This window comes from Hyperoodon ampullatus (genome assembly GCF_949752795.1).
Source record: "Hyperoodon ampullatus genome assembly, chromosome: 3".
Classification (NCBI taxonomy): domain Eukaryota; kingdom Metazoa; phylum Chordata; class Mammalia; order Artiodactyla; family Ziphiidae; genus Hyperoodon; species Hyperoodon ampullatus.
The window spans coordinates 118,506,049-118,518,390 of NC_136916.1; the positions used below are offsets into that span (position 1 = coordinate 118,506,049).

The 12,342-nt window shown below is 33.0% G+C and overlaps 1 protein-coding gene across 1 annotated transcript in view; it reads left to right on the plus strand.

Annotated features, from left to right (window-relative positions):
* The window catches only part of MIPOL1 (mirror-image polydactyly 1), a gene marked incomplete at its 5' end in the record, with an annotated part of 262,383 nt that overhangs the window by 2,709 nt on the left and 247,332 nt on the right, over window positions 1-12,342 (plus strand). Inside the window, 2 exons of the mRNA XM_079699165.1 lie at window positions 1,337-1,351; window positions 1,914-1,992. Coding sequence (XP_079555291.1) covers window positions 1,337-1,351; window positions 1,914-1,992 — 94 coding nt within the window. The remainder of the gene's footprint in view (window positions 1-1,336; window positions 1,352-1,913; window positions 1,993-12,342) is intronic.

The following is a 12,342-nucleotide window of genomic DNA, read 5'->3' on the forward strand; positions in this document are numbered from 1 at the left end:
AAGAAAGTAAAAATTGGGGAATGGCTTAAGTAAAACTGGGGTGTGTTTTATTTTGTGTACTACCTGCTCTTTATGTTTTAAAACGTGCTTGCAATGATATTATACCTGTGCTCTAGTTTTTATTTTTGTTATTGGAGTTCCTTAAAAACAATTAGTTTTAGACCATTTTGTATAATTACAATAACACCGAGTATTTTGTTTTACATTCGTCAGAGATTATTTTTCTTACAAATTTTAGTACTTACAAAAGCACAGCTTAGTTATTATCTCTAACATGCCAGTTAGGGTTTACCAGTGAAAGAATATAGGTATTGGTCTTGCAGTATAAGAGGGTACTAGAAGTTTTACTTGCAGTCAGTGCTATATATGAATGATTTAGTTTCATTAGATTTATAAGAATTGCGTGGTATGTTTTGGGACTCATATTCAGAACTTGAATGGAAAAAGCGTTAATTACTAGGGTGTGTAGAAATTATCACAGTAAGCCATAAATTAAAATTTTTTGTATAAGGAATGAAATCAAATTGATAAATTGATTTATTGGTTTTTTTGGGTTTTTTTTAGTGTCTTTTTAAAAGTTAGGTTTTGGGTTGGGGGGACATGTTTTGTTTTTGGCTCTGAAATATTCACTTATATGCCCAGGAGAGGGCAGCATTTTACTATATCAGTCTCATAAAAGAATTAGCCCTGCTTAGACTGTCAATGTTTCTTGTAATTACTCCCAGTATATTTGTTGCTTGCTTATGAATTAACTTGCATTTATGGAACTAAATCATTCCAATCATTTAATTACACCTGAGGAGATGAACTATAATTGCTTGCTTCCAGCTAGGATCTGATATGGCTTGAGCAGTATTAATTTGGTGTTTACTTTTCTGAGTGCTAAAAGCATTAAAATGATTGTGCAATGGGATTACATTTTACTAATTGCTGGCATTCATTAGCTGGGTAAATGATGAGGAAGAGTGACTGTATATTGAAGAGGGATAAAATTATGGTTTTAAATAGTATATTACTAAGCACATTAAGACCTGTAAGACATGTTTTAAAATACTCCAGAGGTTATTAAAGGCTGTATTTTCTACATGTCTTGCTATATGAATCTCTTATTAAAAGACCGCAATTATTATTAACCTTTTTGGGCAATATGGAGGGAAGTGGCTTCATTGACTGGAACATATTTCTTTGATATTAATAACTTCCTATATTTTCAACTAATCCAAAAGTAAATGAGGAACTTAGAAAAAGATTGCCAACTCCAGATCAACATATTTAGAGAAAATTGGAAAGGAGAAGCTTACTACAGCTTTATTTGAGGACTTTTTAAAGAACGCAGAGTTCTAGCTGTGAGGTAAATCTAATTTTATTCTCCTTAAAAGCGTGCAAAAAAAAAACCAAAACAAACTTGCATAGCTTTTATCATATTTATTATGAAAACAAATGCAAGAGAAAAAAACCAGTAATTCCACAAGTTAATGATAATCTTTTAAAAAATTAGAATAGTATTTAAAATTACTTTTACAAGTATGAAATGTTTTATATGAAAATATACATTCAAATCAATAAATTTGAAATTTGACAAATAGAGTAAATTTTTAATTTTTTTTTAATTGTTGAAATTGTAGTTGGAAAGACTTAAGTTAAATAAATTAAATGGTTCCCTAACCAAAGGAGCAAGAATGTCTAGAAGCTTAACCTGAACTGTATTTATTAAAATATAGGTGTGAATGAAAGAACTTTTTTCTGAGAAAAAAGATTTAATTTCACGTGTTGAAATACACAGTTAATTGTCCTATTATAAATGTTTTAGAAAACCATTTATCCTGTAAATTCTCTGTTAAACAAAGGTAAGGTTTAGGTGTGTTCTGATATATTGTTTTAAGTTTATTTATCTAGAGTTGGCTTTATTTTAGCTTCAAATCTTGGCGCGGAAACCAGAGACATTGCCAGAGCAAACAGGAACGGGAGTACAAATGGACGACTGGTCAAAAGGTAAGGACTTTTAAGGTATTAATAATACCAAACCCCAGGTGTTGTGCTAGTTTAAGACACTGAATGAAGTGTGTTTGTTCTAACCAATATATTAGAGGCAGACAAGCACAAGTGCACACGCATGCACACACACACGCAAGGAAGGAGGCATACACAAAGAGACCCACATTCTGCAAAAGGGACACAAAGACACATGGAGAAAGAGACATGCACACACAGGGAAAGGGGCACACACAGAGCAAGAGATATTGAGAGAAAAAAGGAAAGCAGACACACAGGAAGAGAGAAACACACACAAAGTGATGGAGGAGATTGAGAGAACGAATGGTAGGGAAATGAATACAGAGAGGTGTACTCAGAGAAAGAAACACAAACAGAGAAAGGAGACAGACATAAGAGGGAGATACTAAACTCAATGAGAAAGACACAGACACATATACAGAGGGGCACACACACAGAGAAAGACACACATGCATAGATACACACAGAAAGAGACACACATACTGAGACTCACAGAGAAGGAGAGATACCAGAGTGAGAGAAACATGGTGAGAAGGAGACAGAGACATACAGTGAGTGAGAGAGAGAGAGAGAGAGGGAGGGAGAGGGAGATGGGGAAGAGACACACTGAGAGAGAGGGGCACAGGTGTACATGCAGACACACTCAGAAAGAGACACACAGAGACAAGAGACACAAAGTTAAAGAGACATGGAAGATACACACATATACAGAGAGAGACAAACATATATGGAGAGGGAGACACATATACACAGAGAAACAGACCAAGACACATACAGGCACAGAGACACATGTAGAGACACATGCATACCAAAAGACACACCCGGAGACACCCACAAAGAAACGGAGTCAGAGGGGGACTCTCCCTGGAGAGTCAGGGCCACAGAGACTTGCAGAGATGTGCAGAGGGAGGCAGGAAAAGGTACTTCAAAACAGAGACAGAGGGGCTTCCCTGGTGGTGCAGTGGTTGATCGCCTGCCGATGCAGGGGACACGGGTTCGTGCCCCGGTCTGGGAAGATCCCACATGCCGCGGAGCGGCTGGGCCCGTGAGCCATGGCCGTTGAGCCTGCGCGTCCAGAGCCTGTGCTCCGCAACGGGAGAGGCCACAACAGTGAGAGGCCCACATACCGCAAAAAAAAAAAAAAAAAAACAGAGACAGAGACATGAAAACAGAGTCAGAGACAAGGAGAGAAACAGAAAAGGATGCACACAGATATGCACAGGCAGAGGGAGAGAACAGTCAGACAGAAATACAGTTTGAAAGACAGGCAGACTGAGAGATGGCCTGAAAAAGGGAGAAATGGTGGATGGGTGGATGGAGGGATGTATGTATGTATGGGTATGTAGGTAGGTAAGTAGAGCACATCTGTCTATGTATAGAGCAAGGTAGAGAGAGGGCCATAAAGACAGAGGTTTAAAAAATGTTAGGTTTTTAATTGAAGTCTTTTACACTAAATCTGGATACAGTTGCAAATCTGAAATACTTGGAAAACAAATCATTCTGAATATAGTATTACATATAATTGAAGACTTCGGCCTTTATGTTCATCATTTTTATTTCCTCTAATTAAAAAAAAATAGAATTATTACCAAAACATTGCACACATCTCTTCTTTTGATTCCCCCTCCTTCAACAGGGCTCTTTCTTTACCATTTATCAACCACACTGTTACCTTTTTCAGAAGGTTAAAGGCCATTTTGGGGAACTGTTCTATCATCATTAAACTAAATCAGTTAATAGCTACACATTCTTTTGAGGAATAGAAAGATGCTATACTGAGTATACCTTTTTCGATTTCTGCATTTGTTTTTGATTTCTACGCTGTTATAAATTTTCTTGTCGTTAATGCCTACCATTAGCAGCATTTCTCCTCTTATTTGTGATTCTAGGCTACTTGTTATGAGTTTAGAATTCAGGTAACTGATTGCATTGTGTATAAAGGAATAGCAGGTAATACCTGAGTAACGTAGTTAAAGGTTTTTAATGCAAAGTTAATAGCTTTAGTGAATGGATTTTGTGGCACTTAATTTTAGTCTACTCTCTTTATATTCAAGTTTGTGATAAGGATGTATTGGTGTGAAGCGGAAAACTGATTTGTTGTAGTTGTTTTTACTCATTTATGCAAATAAGCAAGCAAACACTCTTCTTTTGAAGAACTCAGAGCAGTTCTTACTCAATATATGTACAAAATAAGAAAAGAGGAAGTAAATAATGATGCCCCTGTTGCTTATGTTCCCTATTCAGAGGCCACATTGCTATGAAATCCATGTCGTTCACATTATAGACAAAAGGATCTTTAAGGAGCCAAAGGAATTATTTTTAATATATCTAGAGAATAGGGGCTATAGAGGAAATACTTCTCATAAATGTAAAATAACCAGGAAAGATGTTAAGGAATGGAGCTGCTGAAGCTATAGGACACTTTTGGAAAGGAAGGTTTTAGGGCTAAAGACAGATGCATAAATAGTTTGCAGGAGGCACAGACGTGACTGAAACATCATTAAGAAAATTTGCATTTTTACAGACATTGTTTTGGACATTGGAAATAGGAATAAGACATTCCTTTATATAAAGGGCCTATTAATGAAACATTATTAACAAATAAAGTTAAACAGATAAATGTAGTATCTTTTAGTTTTGTGATAACTGATATGTTTAAACAGTAAAATCTCACATGGTTATTTCTTTTTTTTTTTTTTTTTTTTTTTTTTTGCGTTACGGGGGCCTCTCACTGTTGTGGCCTCTCCCATTGTGGAGCACAGGCTCCGGACGCACAGGCTCAGCGGCCATGGCTCACGGGCCCAGCCGCTCCGCGGCATGTGGGATCTTCCCAGACCGGGGCACGAACCCACGTCCCCTGCATCGGCAGGCGGACTCGCAACCACTGCGCCACCAGGGAAGCCCCACATGGTTATTTCTTTGATATCAGGGTTCATGGGATTTTTTCATAAAGCACAGATTACTTCAAAGCTCTATCTTACAAATATTCATAGGCTGTTCTTGTAAATAGTTATTTTTATTTAAAGTTATCTTATTTTTTTAAGGAAATGGAGCTAATTAAAAACTTCTATTACACTTTGCATCATCTTAGAAGTTTCATTATAAGGAGTGCTGAAGTGGTTATTCTTTTCCTAGCTTTATTTTAGAAACATTGCTGAAATATTTGATGTCAAAGAGTATGAGATAAATAATGTTAACAGGTAAAACAATTACATTTTTCTCAGTTTTTGTCATTATTCTCAGTTTAGAAAATGTAAAGCTGAGGTTGGTAGGTAGGATGAGTGAAGACATCTACAAACTGTCTAGGTTTCTTTATTTAATTAAAAAAAATCCTGAATGAATGAAATTTTAGGTTGATGGAAGCAATAGGTGAGTGAATGAACATGTGTTGTCAAGCAAGCATTGGTAACATCTTCTGGCTTCTTAAGAAGTAAATGATGTTTTGTCCTTTCATAAAAGCTTTCTGTTTTCCAGCATTCTTTTATTTCCCCTGCTTTTTAAGAAAAAAAATGAAATGACACAAAGGACATATGCAAAGTTAACCCTCGGAAAGAGTCAGTTATTATATGATTGTTTAGCCTTTTTTAGCATTTACTTATTTACTTAACTATGTAAGAAAAAACTCATGGGGGTCAGAAATCTCTTACGAATAATTATTTGGAATAGTATGATAAATTTCTGGATAGCTCTTAAATTTTGGTGATTTTTATTAAATTAGCAGAAACATGGTTTAATTGTTTTATAGTACACAACAGGCCATTGGAAATAGCTTAAGTATTATTTATGAATAAACATGTCTGCCATAAGTATACATACTTACAATAATATAGGTAAAAATGAGGTCTGGATGCAAGTTAAATTTAGAATATTGTGAAACTTATTTAAATTTAGAACCTTTAGGGGTCAGTGTTCCCTAAGAAAGGTTAAAGAAGGTTACTGTGCCTACCCAAATTAAACATTGTTTGTTATGTTTTAAATATTGCTTAACAATTGAGGGTAAGAAATGGTAGGAATCATACAGCTTGAAGAAGCTTTAGACAAAAACCTTTCAATTTTATGAGTTTATTTAATATTATTGTTAGGTTTATTATTTTAGGAAATTATATTTAATGTGTTTTATACACAGTAGTTATTTTCACTTATGTATTATCTCAATTTAGATATGAATCATATATTTTTAAACTATTTTCTTTTAAGCTTAAAAAGTGAGCATGATTCTAAATCATCATACTCATTTGAAACTTGAGAGATGAAAAACCTTCTAGAACTGCTTATGTCAATAGATTTCTTACATGTTGCAGTTTATTGGAGGCTAGCAAATATTTTTAAAAATCTTATCTTGCTGATTTAAGTAAAAAGCAGCTGTCTTCTTTATTTCTAAAGAGGATATGATTTTGTTTCCATGATTTTTATGGCTTTTCTATCAAACAAAATAAACAACTAGAACTAAAACTTAGCAAAAAGTAACTTACAAGTGATTTGGTAGTTTCTTCTTGAGTCAGAATACTATTTATTTTTGCTTGGCATTTGGAACCTATGTGCCACCATCAACCTCTTTTATTATTGGTTCATTTATCTTTCTCTCTTTTCACAAAGTATGTGTTCTTTTTACTTTTTGCCCATATATTGTTCTGTAATTGAAGTACATCTAAAACTATTGCATGATTTGCAAGCATTTTATAAGAGTAGACATATATAGAAACACCATGGGAAAACGACTAGGATGCTTTTAAATGTCTTTGATCATTATGACAAAAATAATGGAATCTTATATCATCTTCATAAGCTATTTTATTTTAAAGCAGACAGAAAGGAAATGGCAACTTGCATAGAATGGACATCCATTTCTATCAACAAGATAGCTGGTGGAAAAAAATGATTCCCTAGACATTATGATTAGACCCTCCTTGAAATTCAAGGTTTTGAAAATATCTACATAATTAGTCGTTCTGTATTGAATTATAGGATTTGAATTGTATTCAATAATTGACTTTCTAGTAAGTAATGGTATATTTTCCCTGAATGAGTAACACGATTTGTTTTTGTTTGTTAATTTTATTTTTATTTGTTTAAATTTAAAGGAAAATTGCACTGGAGAACTAATGCACTTAATAATTTCAGTGAAATGTTATAGTAGAAAGAATATAGTTTTTGGAACTAGATAGACCTGGGTTTTAATTTTTCAATCTTCTATTTACTACCTACCTGGACTTGGGCAGAAGTTTCGTAATTACTTTAAGCCGTGGTTTTCTTGTGTGTGGAATAGGGAGATGCTTCCTTTAGGAACATTTTGAAGATTAGAGACTGTGTATGTAAAAGCCCTACTACAATATCTGAAACAGGAAACGAGTTTATTTAATATGGGTTTCACATACCAGAGTAATTATTTTCAATAGTGTGGTGGTGATAATGGTTTTTATAGACGTTTATAAAAAAAAATAGATTGTTGAAGTATTTTACATGGCCTAGATAAGTGGTGGTTGTTGTCATTGTTCTTCCATCCAGCTGTGAAAGGTAGTTTTTGAAACAAAAAAGTTTCAAAATTATTAAGAAACATAAATACTAGTATTTGAAACGGTTATTATTAGTTTTATAGGAAGCTTATTCTCTTCAGATATAATGTTCTCAATATCAGAAACTTGACTTCTTTTAAGTAGTATAGTTTGTATTTACTATATTTATATTTTGTAGAATAGAATGTAAAATCAATTAATATTCATTTAGCATAAAATCTAATTTTGTCTGTATTGAAATCCCAATTGCAATAAAAATCTTCAGACTAGTGATATCACACAATGTGCCTTTTCCTTTTGGCAAGTGTGAATTTAAGAATACATTTTTAATTTTCATTTTGCCATAGAAGGGTTAAAAAAAGAGCATATCGAGGTCTGCTTAAATTTACTATTTATCTCCATAGGACCTAACTTAATAGAGTACTGGTAGTTTCTTACACATGACCATCCAGAATATTTGAGAGAGTAGTTTTAGGACTACTGGAAGTGAGCCAACAAGGATTGATTCATTTCCAGAGGAAATGCTAAGGCTATCCTTAAAAGCATGATGGAGGTTATACTGTTTTAGAAAAAATTAATTTCTCTTTTTTAAAATAAGTTTACAAAATAAATGATATTCTGGGTGTCTATTTTTTAAGCTTGATGTGAATGATTCTGTCCTGACTCTTGGCCTCATTAAGAAAATGTAATGGAAAACCAAAACATTTTTATAAGGGCAACTTAGTTTTCTAGCTGGTTATGAAGTTTGTTAAAAACTGTGTTTTGAGACTCATCATTTCTGATATGAGTAATTCACATTTATGAATTTATGCCATAAATATTTTTTACTTTTATTTTTTGACAGTTTTTTAAAAAGACTTTATTTTGTAGAGCAGTTTTAGGTTCACGGCAAAATTGAACATGAAGTACAGAGTTCCCATTATACCCCTACTTCCTAACCCCACACAAGCACAGCTTCCCCCACTGTCAGCATCCCTCACTGAAGTGGTACCTTTGCTACAGTCAATGAACCTGCCCATAAATTCTTAATAAGGGAAAAGTTTGGGAGGTAATAGGAGTCTTTATTTCTTTTTTTGTTTTTTACTAAATTTAGAGTGTTTTAGGTAGGTCAGTTCAGGCTACACTCTTCACATGGAATTCTTACTACACCTTTGGTCCTTCATTTTATAAAAATGACAATTACTAAGAAGAATAAGCATGAACAATGGTAAATTTCTTTTTTTAATAGGACTACTTCTCCATTTCTATGCTATGATCCTCTCTTTGTACAATTTGTAACTACTTCTTTGGCTTAAGGAAACTCAATTCTACTTTTAATAAGCTCTTTTAAATTCGTTTGTGGCCATGAAAATATAAATATATTTTTTTGAAATAGAAAAGTTACTTGAATTTTTCAAAAGTTTTTTGCTTTATTTTAAGTTCTCCATTCTTAAGTTTCTGAGCTCTTTGATAAAAGTCCTTATCCATTTCTGGTTATGGCCCTTTCATGCCAGAGCACTTCCTGGAACACATAGTTACGACACAAATCTCAATATAATATTATTGAATCTTAAATTTTCTAGAAATTCGAATTTCAGTGTATCATATTTAAGATGATTATTATGGTCTCCATAGTGGCTGCATTTGTCACCTTTAGTGTGATTACTGTAAAGTCCTGAGTGTGCATTGGCATTTTGTTGATTTTGTAGATCTGAATCAATATACAGTGGTGTATAGACTGAATTTATGACCATTTACACAGTTGATTCAGGCTGACTGGCTGTTTGTAGAATAGGACTGATGTGACTACATTTACTCACTATTTTTGGTTATAAATAAATCTGGTAGTTAAAAATTTGGGGTTTAGTACATGTATGTAAGTGTGTTTTAATCAAAACAACCTATCATGTAAGACATTATTATCTTTCGGGAAGAAGTTTCAGATACAAATTTTCTTTGTGTTTTGCCTTTTCTGTTTTTTCTTGGAGAATGACAAACAAATTTAGAACAAATCAGGCTATAAAATTTTGAAATTGGTTACATAGATTATTTCATAGTCTGAATGAATGATTGAATTAAAAATATTCTAATCTGTAGCTTTTGGGTAAAAGTGATAATTTTTGTCAAATGGAATAATTGTGCTGACAAGATGTAAAAGTAATTATTTTAGAAAATTCTATTTGGACTTTATATTTTGAGTGATTTTTGTCTTCACATATTGAAACATTTTGGTACTTTAAAATCAGGGTGCTAGTGGATGAAAAGTTAAAAGTGATCAGTTCACAATGATAAAATTATACTTGTATAGTTACTGAATATGTTAGTTTTTGCTAATTAAATATTTTTTAAATTAAAAATCATGTCCTTTTTAATAGTTTCACTGGCTGTACTTAAGGTAATTTGATGTACTCTAAAACATAGTAACATTCTTTGATTTTGAGCATTTTTAATATAGAAATATAAACAAAGTTAAGCACAAAATACCTTATTTCCTTCCTTAATTAATATCCTGTTTTTTAAAGTTTTACCCCTTCTGTTCAGAATTTTCAGGTTAATGTTGATCCCTAACAGATTAGGATGGGTAGGGTTTATTTAGCCTTAGTTTTCTTGAACCAGCAACACACATTGGAGGAAATATGATAGGAAAAGCAGGACAAATACATCATCCTGAAGGATTCAGGCTTGTATATAAATTCTAACATTTGGACTATGGAATGTATAATATTCTGTATCCTTTCCACAGATTAAAATAAGTGTAGAGGATTTACAATTTGAAAAAATTCCCATTTTAAGTAGATTAGATGATTTCTGAATCATCAAGAAACTAAATGTTGCAGAATTTGTGGAGTCACTAAAACCTTTTATTCAATTGCTTTTAAGAGTCCAAAGTTAAAAAAATAATGATTGCAGTTCAGCAAATCTGATTTTTTCCTTTCAGAAAACTTCATTGCCTATATTTTATAATCAACCCGTATATTTTAACACCAGGATAGTGCTGCATTAGTCCAGGTAAGAAGAGCAAAGACAAAACAAAAATTTTCATTAAAAAGGAAGTCCTTGATCTCCTGAGAATGCAGTAGAGACTAGCATCAGAGGCTTCCTCTGCGCATTTTTAATAGGCCATTGGTCTCTAATAGGTTCTATATTGGTCTTTCATTACCTTTTTCTTTTTTAAAAATCTCTGCCTCTTCCCAGAGTCACTTGAAACGAAAACATTATAATTTTTTCTTTTTTTTTACTTAGGCTTTTTTGTCTCAGGTTTTCAATGCTGTTTTTAAAAGTTAAAAAATGCTACCAACAAGGAGCTGATGATGCTGTGGTGCAACTAACAAGGCACTAGTATAGTAGTCACAGCTGATTAATAAAATGAGAGTCCCTTCCTTTTCCTTTTGTTCCCTCCCCCCAAAACAAATGGTGAATTTGAATAAAACATACAGCATTTGCATAGAAAGTTATGTAATGATGCCATATAGAGTATAATGATTTCCTAAAACCTTGTATTTAAAGTAACCTGAATTACAATGAGAGATAAACAGAATATTTACCTATCCCTTATGAGCTGCTGCTGATATGTAAATTTATTCTTCTACTTTGCACAAATATACTTTTGAGCTACTGCTTAAACACTTTGAGGTCCTTAGTCAAACAGTTTTAATGATGCCTCCAATATTATGAAAGTGTGACATTTGATGAATGTCTCATATAGTTTTGATATCTAGGCACATGTCAACAAAAAAAATTGAACATTGGTTTGTCATGCAACACCTAGATAATTTATAATTTTACTGTTTATATCCATCTTGACATTTTTTATCTGCCAAAGGCAGGTTTCATTTGGAATCTTAATCTGAGATTTATTTGGTGGATCTGGAAATCATAGCTAGGGTTCCCACAGGAAATGGTCCATCTACCAACAGATTAAATGGCAGTCCTGCAGTTGTTAGGGGAGCTCTGCATTTAACACACATGCATACTCATTCAGTCAGCACTGGGGAGAAAAATTAAAGTAGTAACCCAGGTTTAGGAACAATGTAGCTAAAAAGTCCCATATTTGCTGAATGACAAAGGGTTATATAGCAGCATTTCATTTTATTATTCGTGCTTGAATTTCTTGTTTGCTCTGTTGAGTCTGCTGACGAATACTAATAAATGCCTGCAACAATCCAGACGAGAGATGCCTGGCAACAAAGCTATGCAGTGGACCTCCCTGATCTTCTCCAGTTCACAACCTGACCTTTTGAAAAATTGGCTGGGCTAAGCTTCAGAATTTGGGTGTAATGGTTATTGTTAACTCCAGCTTTAGGATTTATTAATTTGTGTGATCAAGACTTACCTATACTTCAAAGTTTCAAAAGACCAAATACAATCATCTATCCATTAGAACTAACATTGTGTTTCCGTGATTTCTACTTGGTATCTGACTGGTGATTCTTCTGTTTTGTTTTCCAAATCTAAAAATGTTCTTAAGTAAAATGAAAGGCACATATAAAGAAATAGGTTTTTTTTCCTCTCTTTACAATTGTTATTGGAAAAGTTATCTTCCATAAATCGTTTATGGAATTGTTGAATTCATAGATAATTAGTATGTGTTCATACTTAGTAAACAAAAAATATATAATTATGAAACCTGTTTTACTTGAAGTGGTAGAAATTTAAGACTTACCTAGTTGATTCATATTTTTAATTACTTTATATAAATTATTCTTATAACGGGAAAATTGAAAAGGTTAGAAATATATAGTAAGTAGCCAAATAGTTCATATCACTGGGGAAAAAGAGAATAAAGAGTACTGTTGTGCTAGTTAACCTAATTTTCGGATAGTTTTCACAATCATTT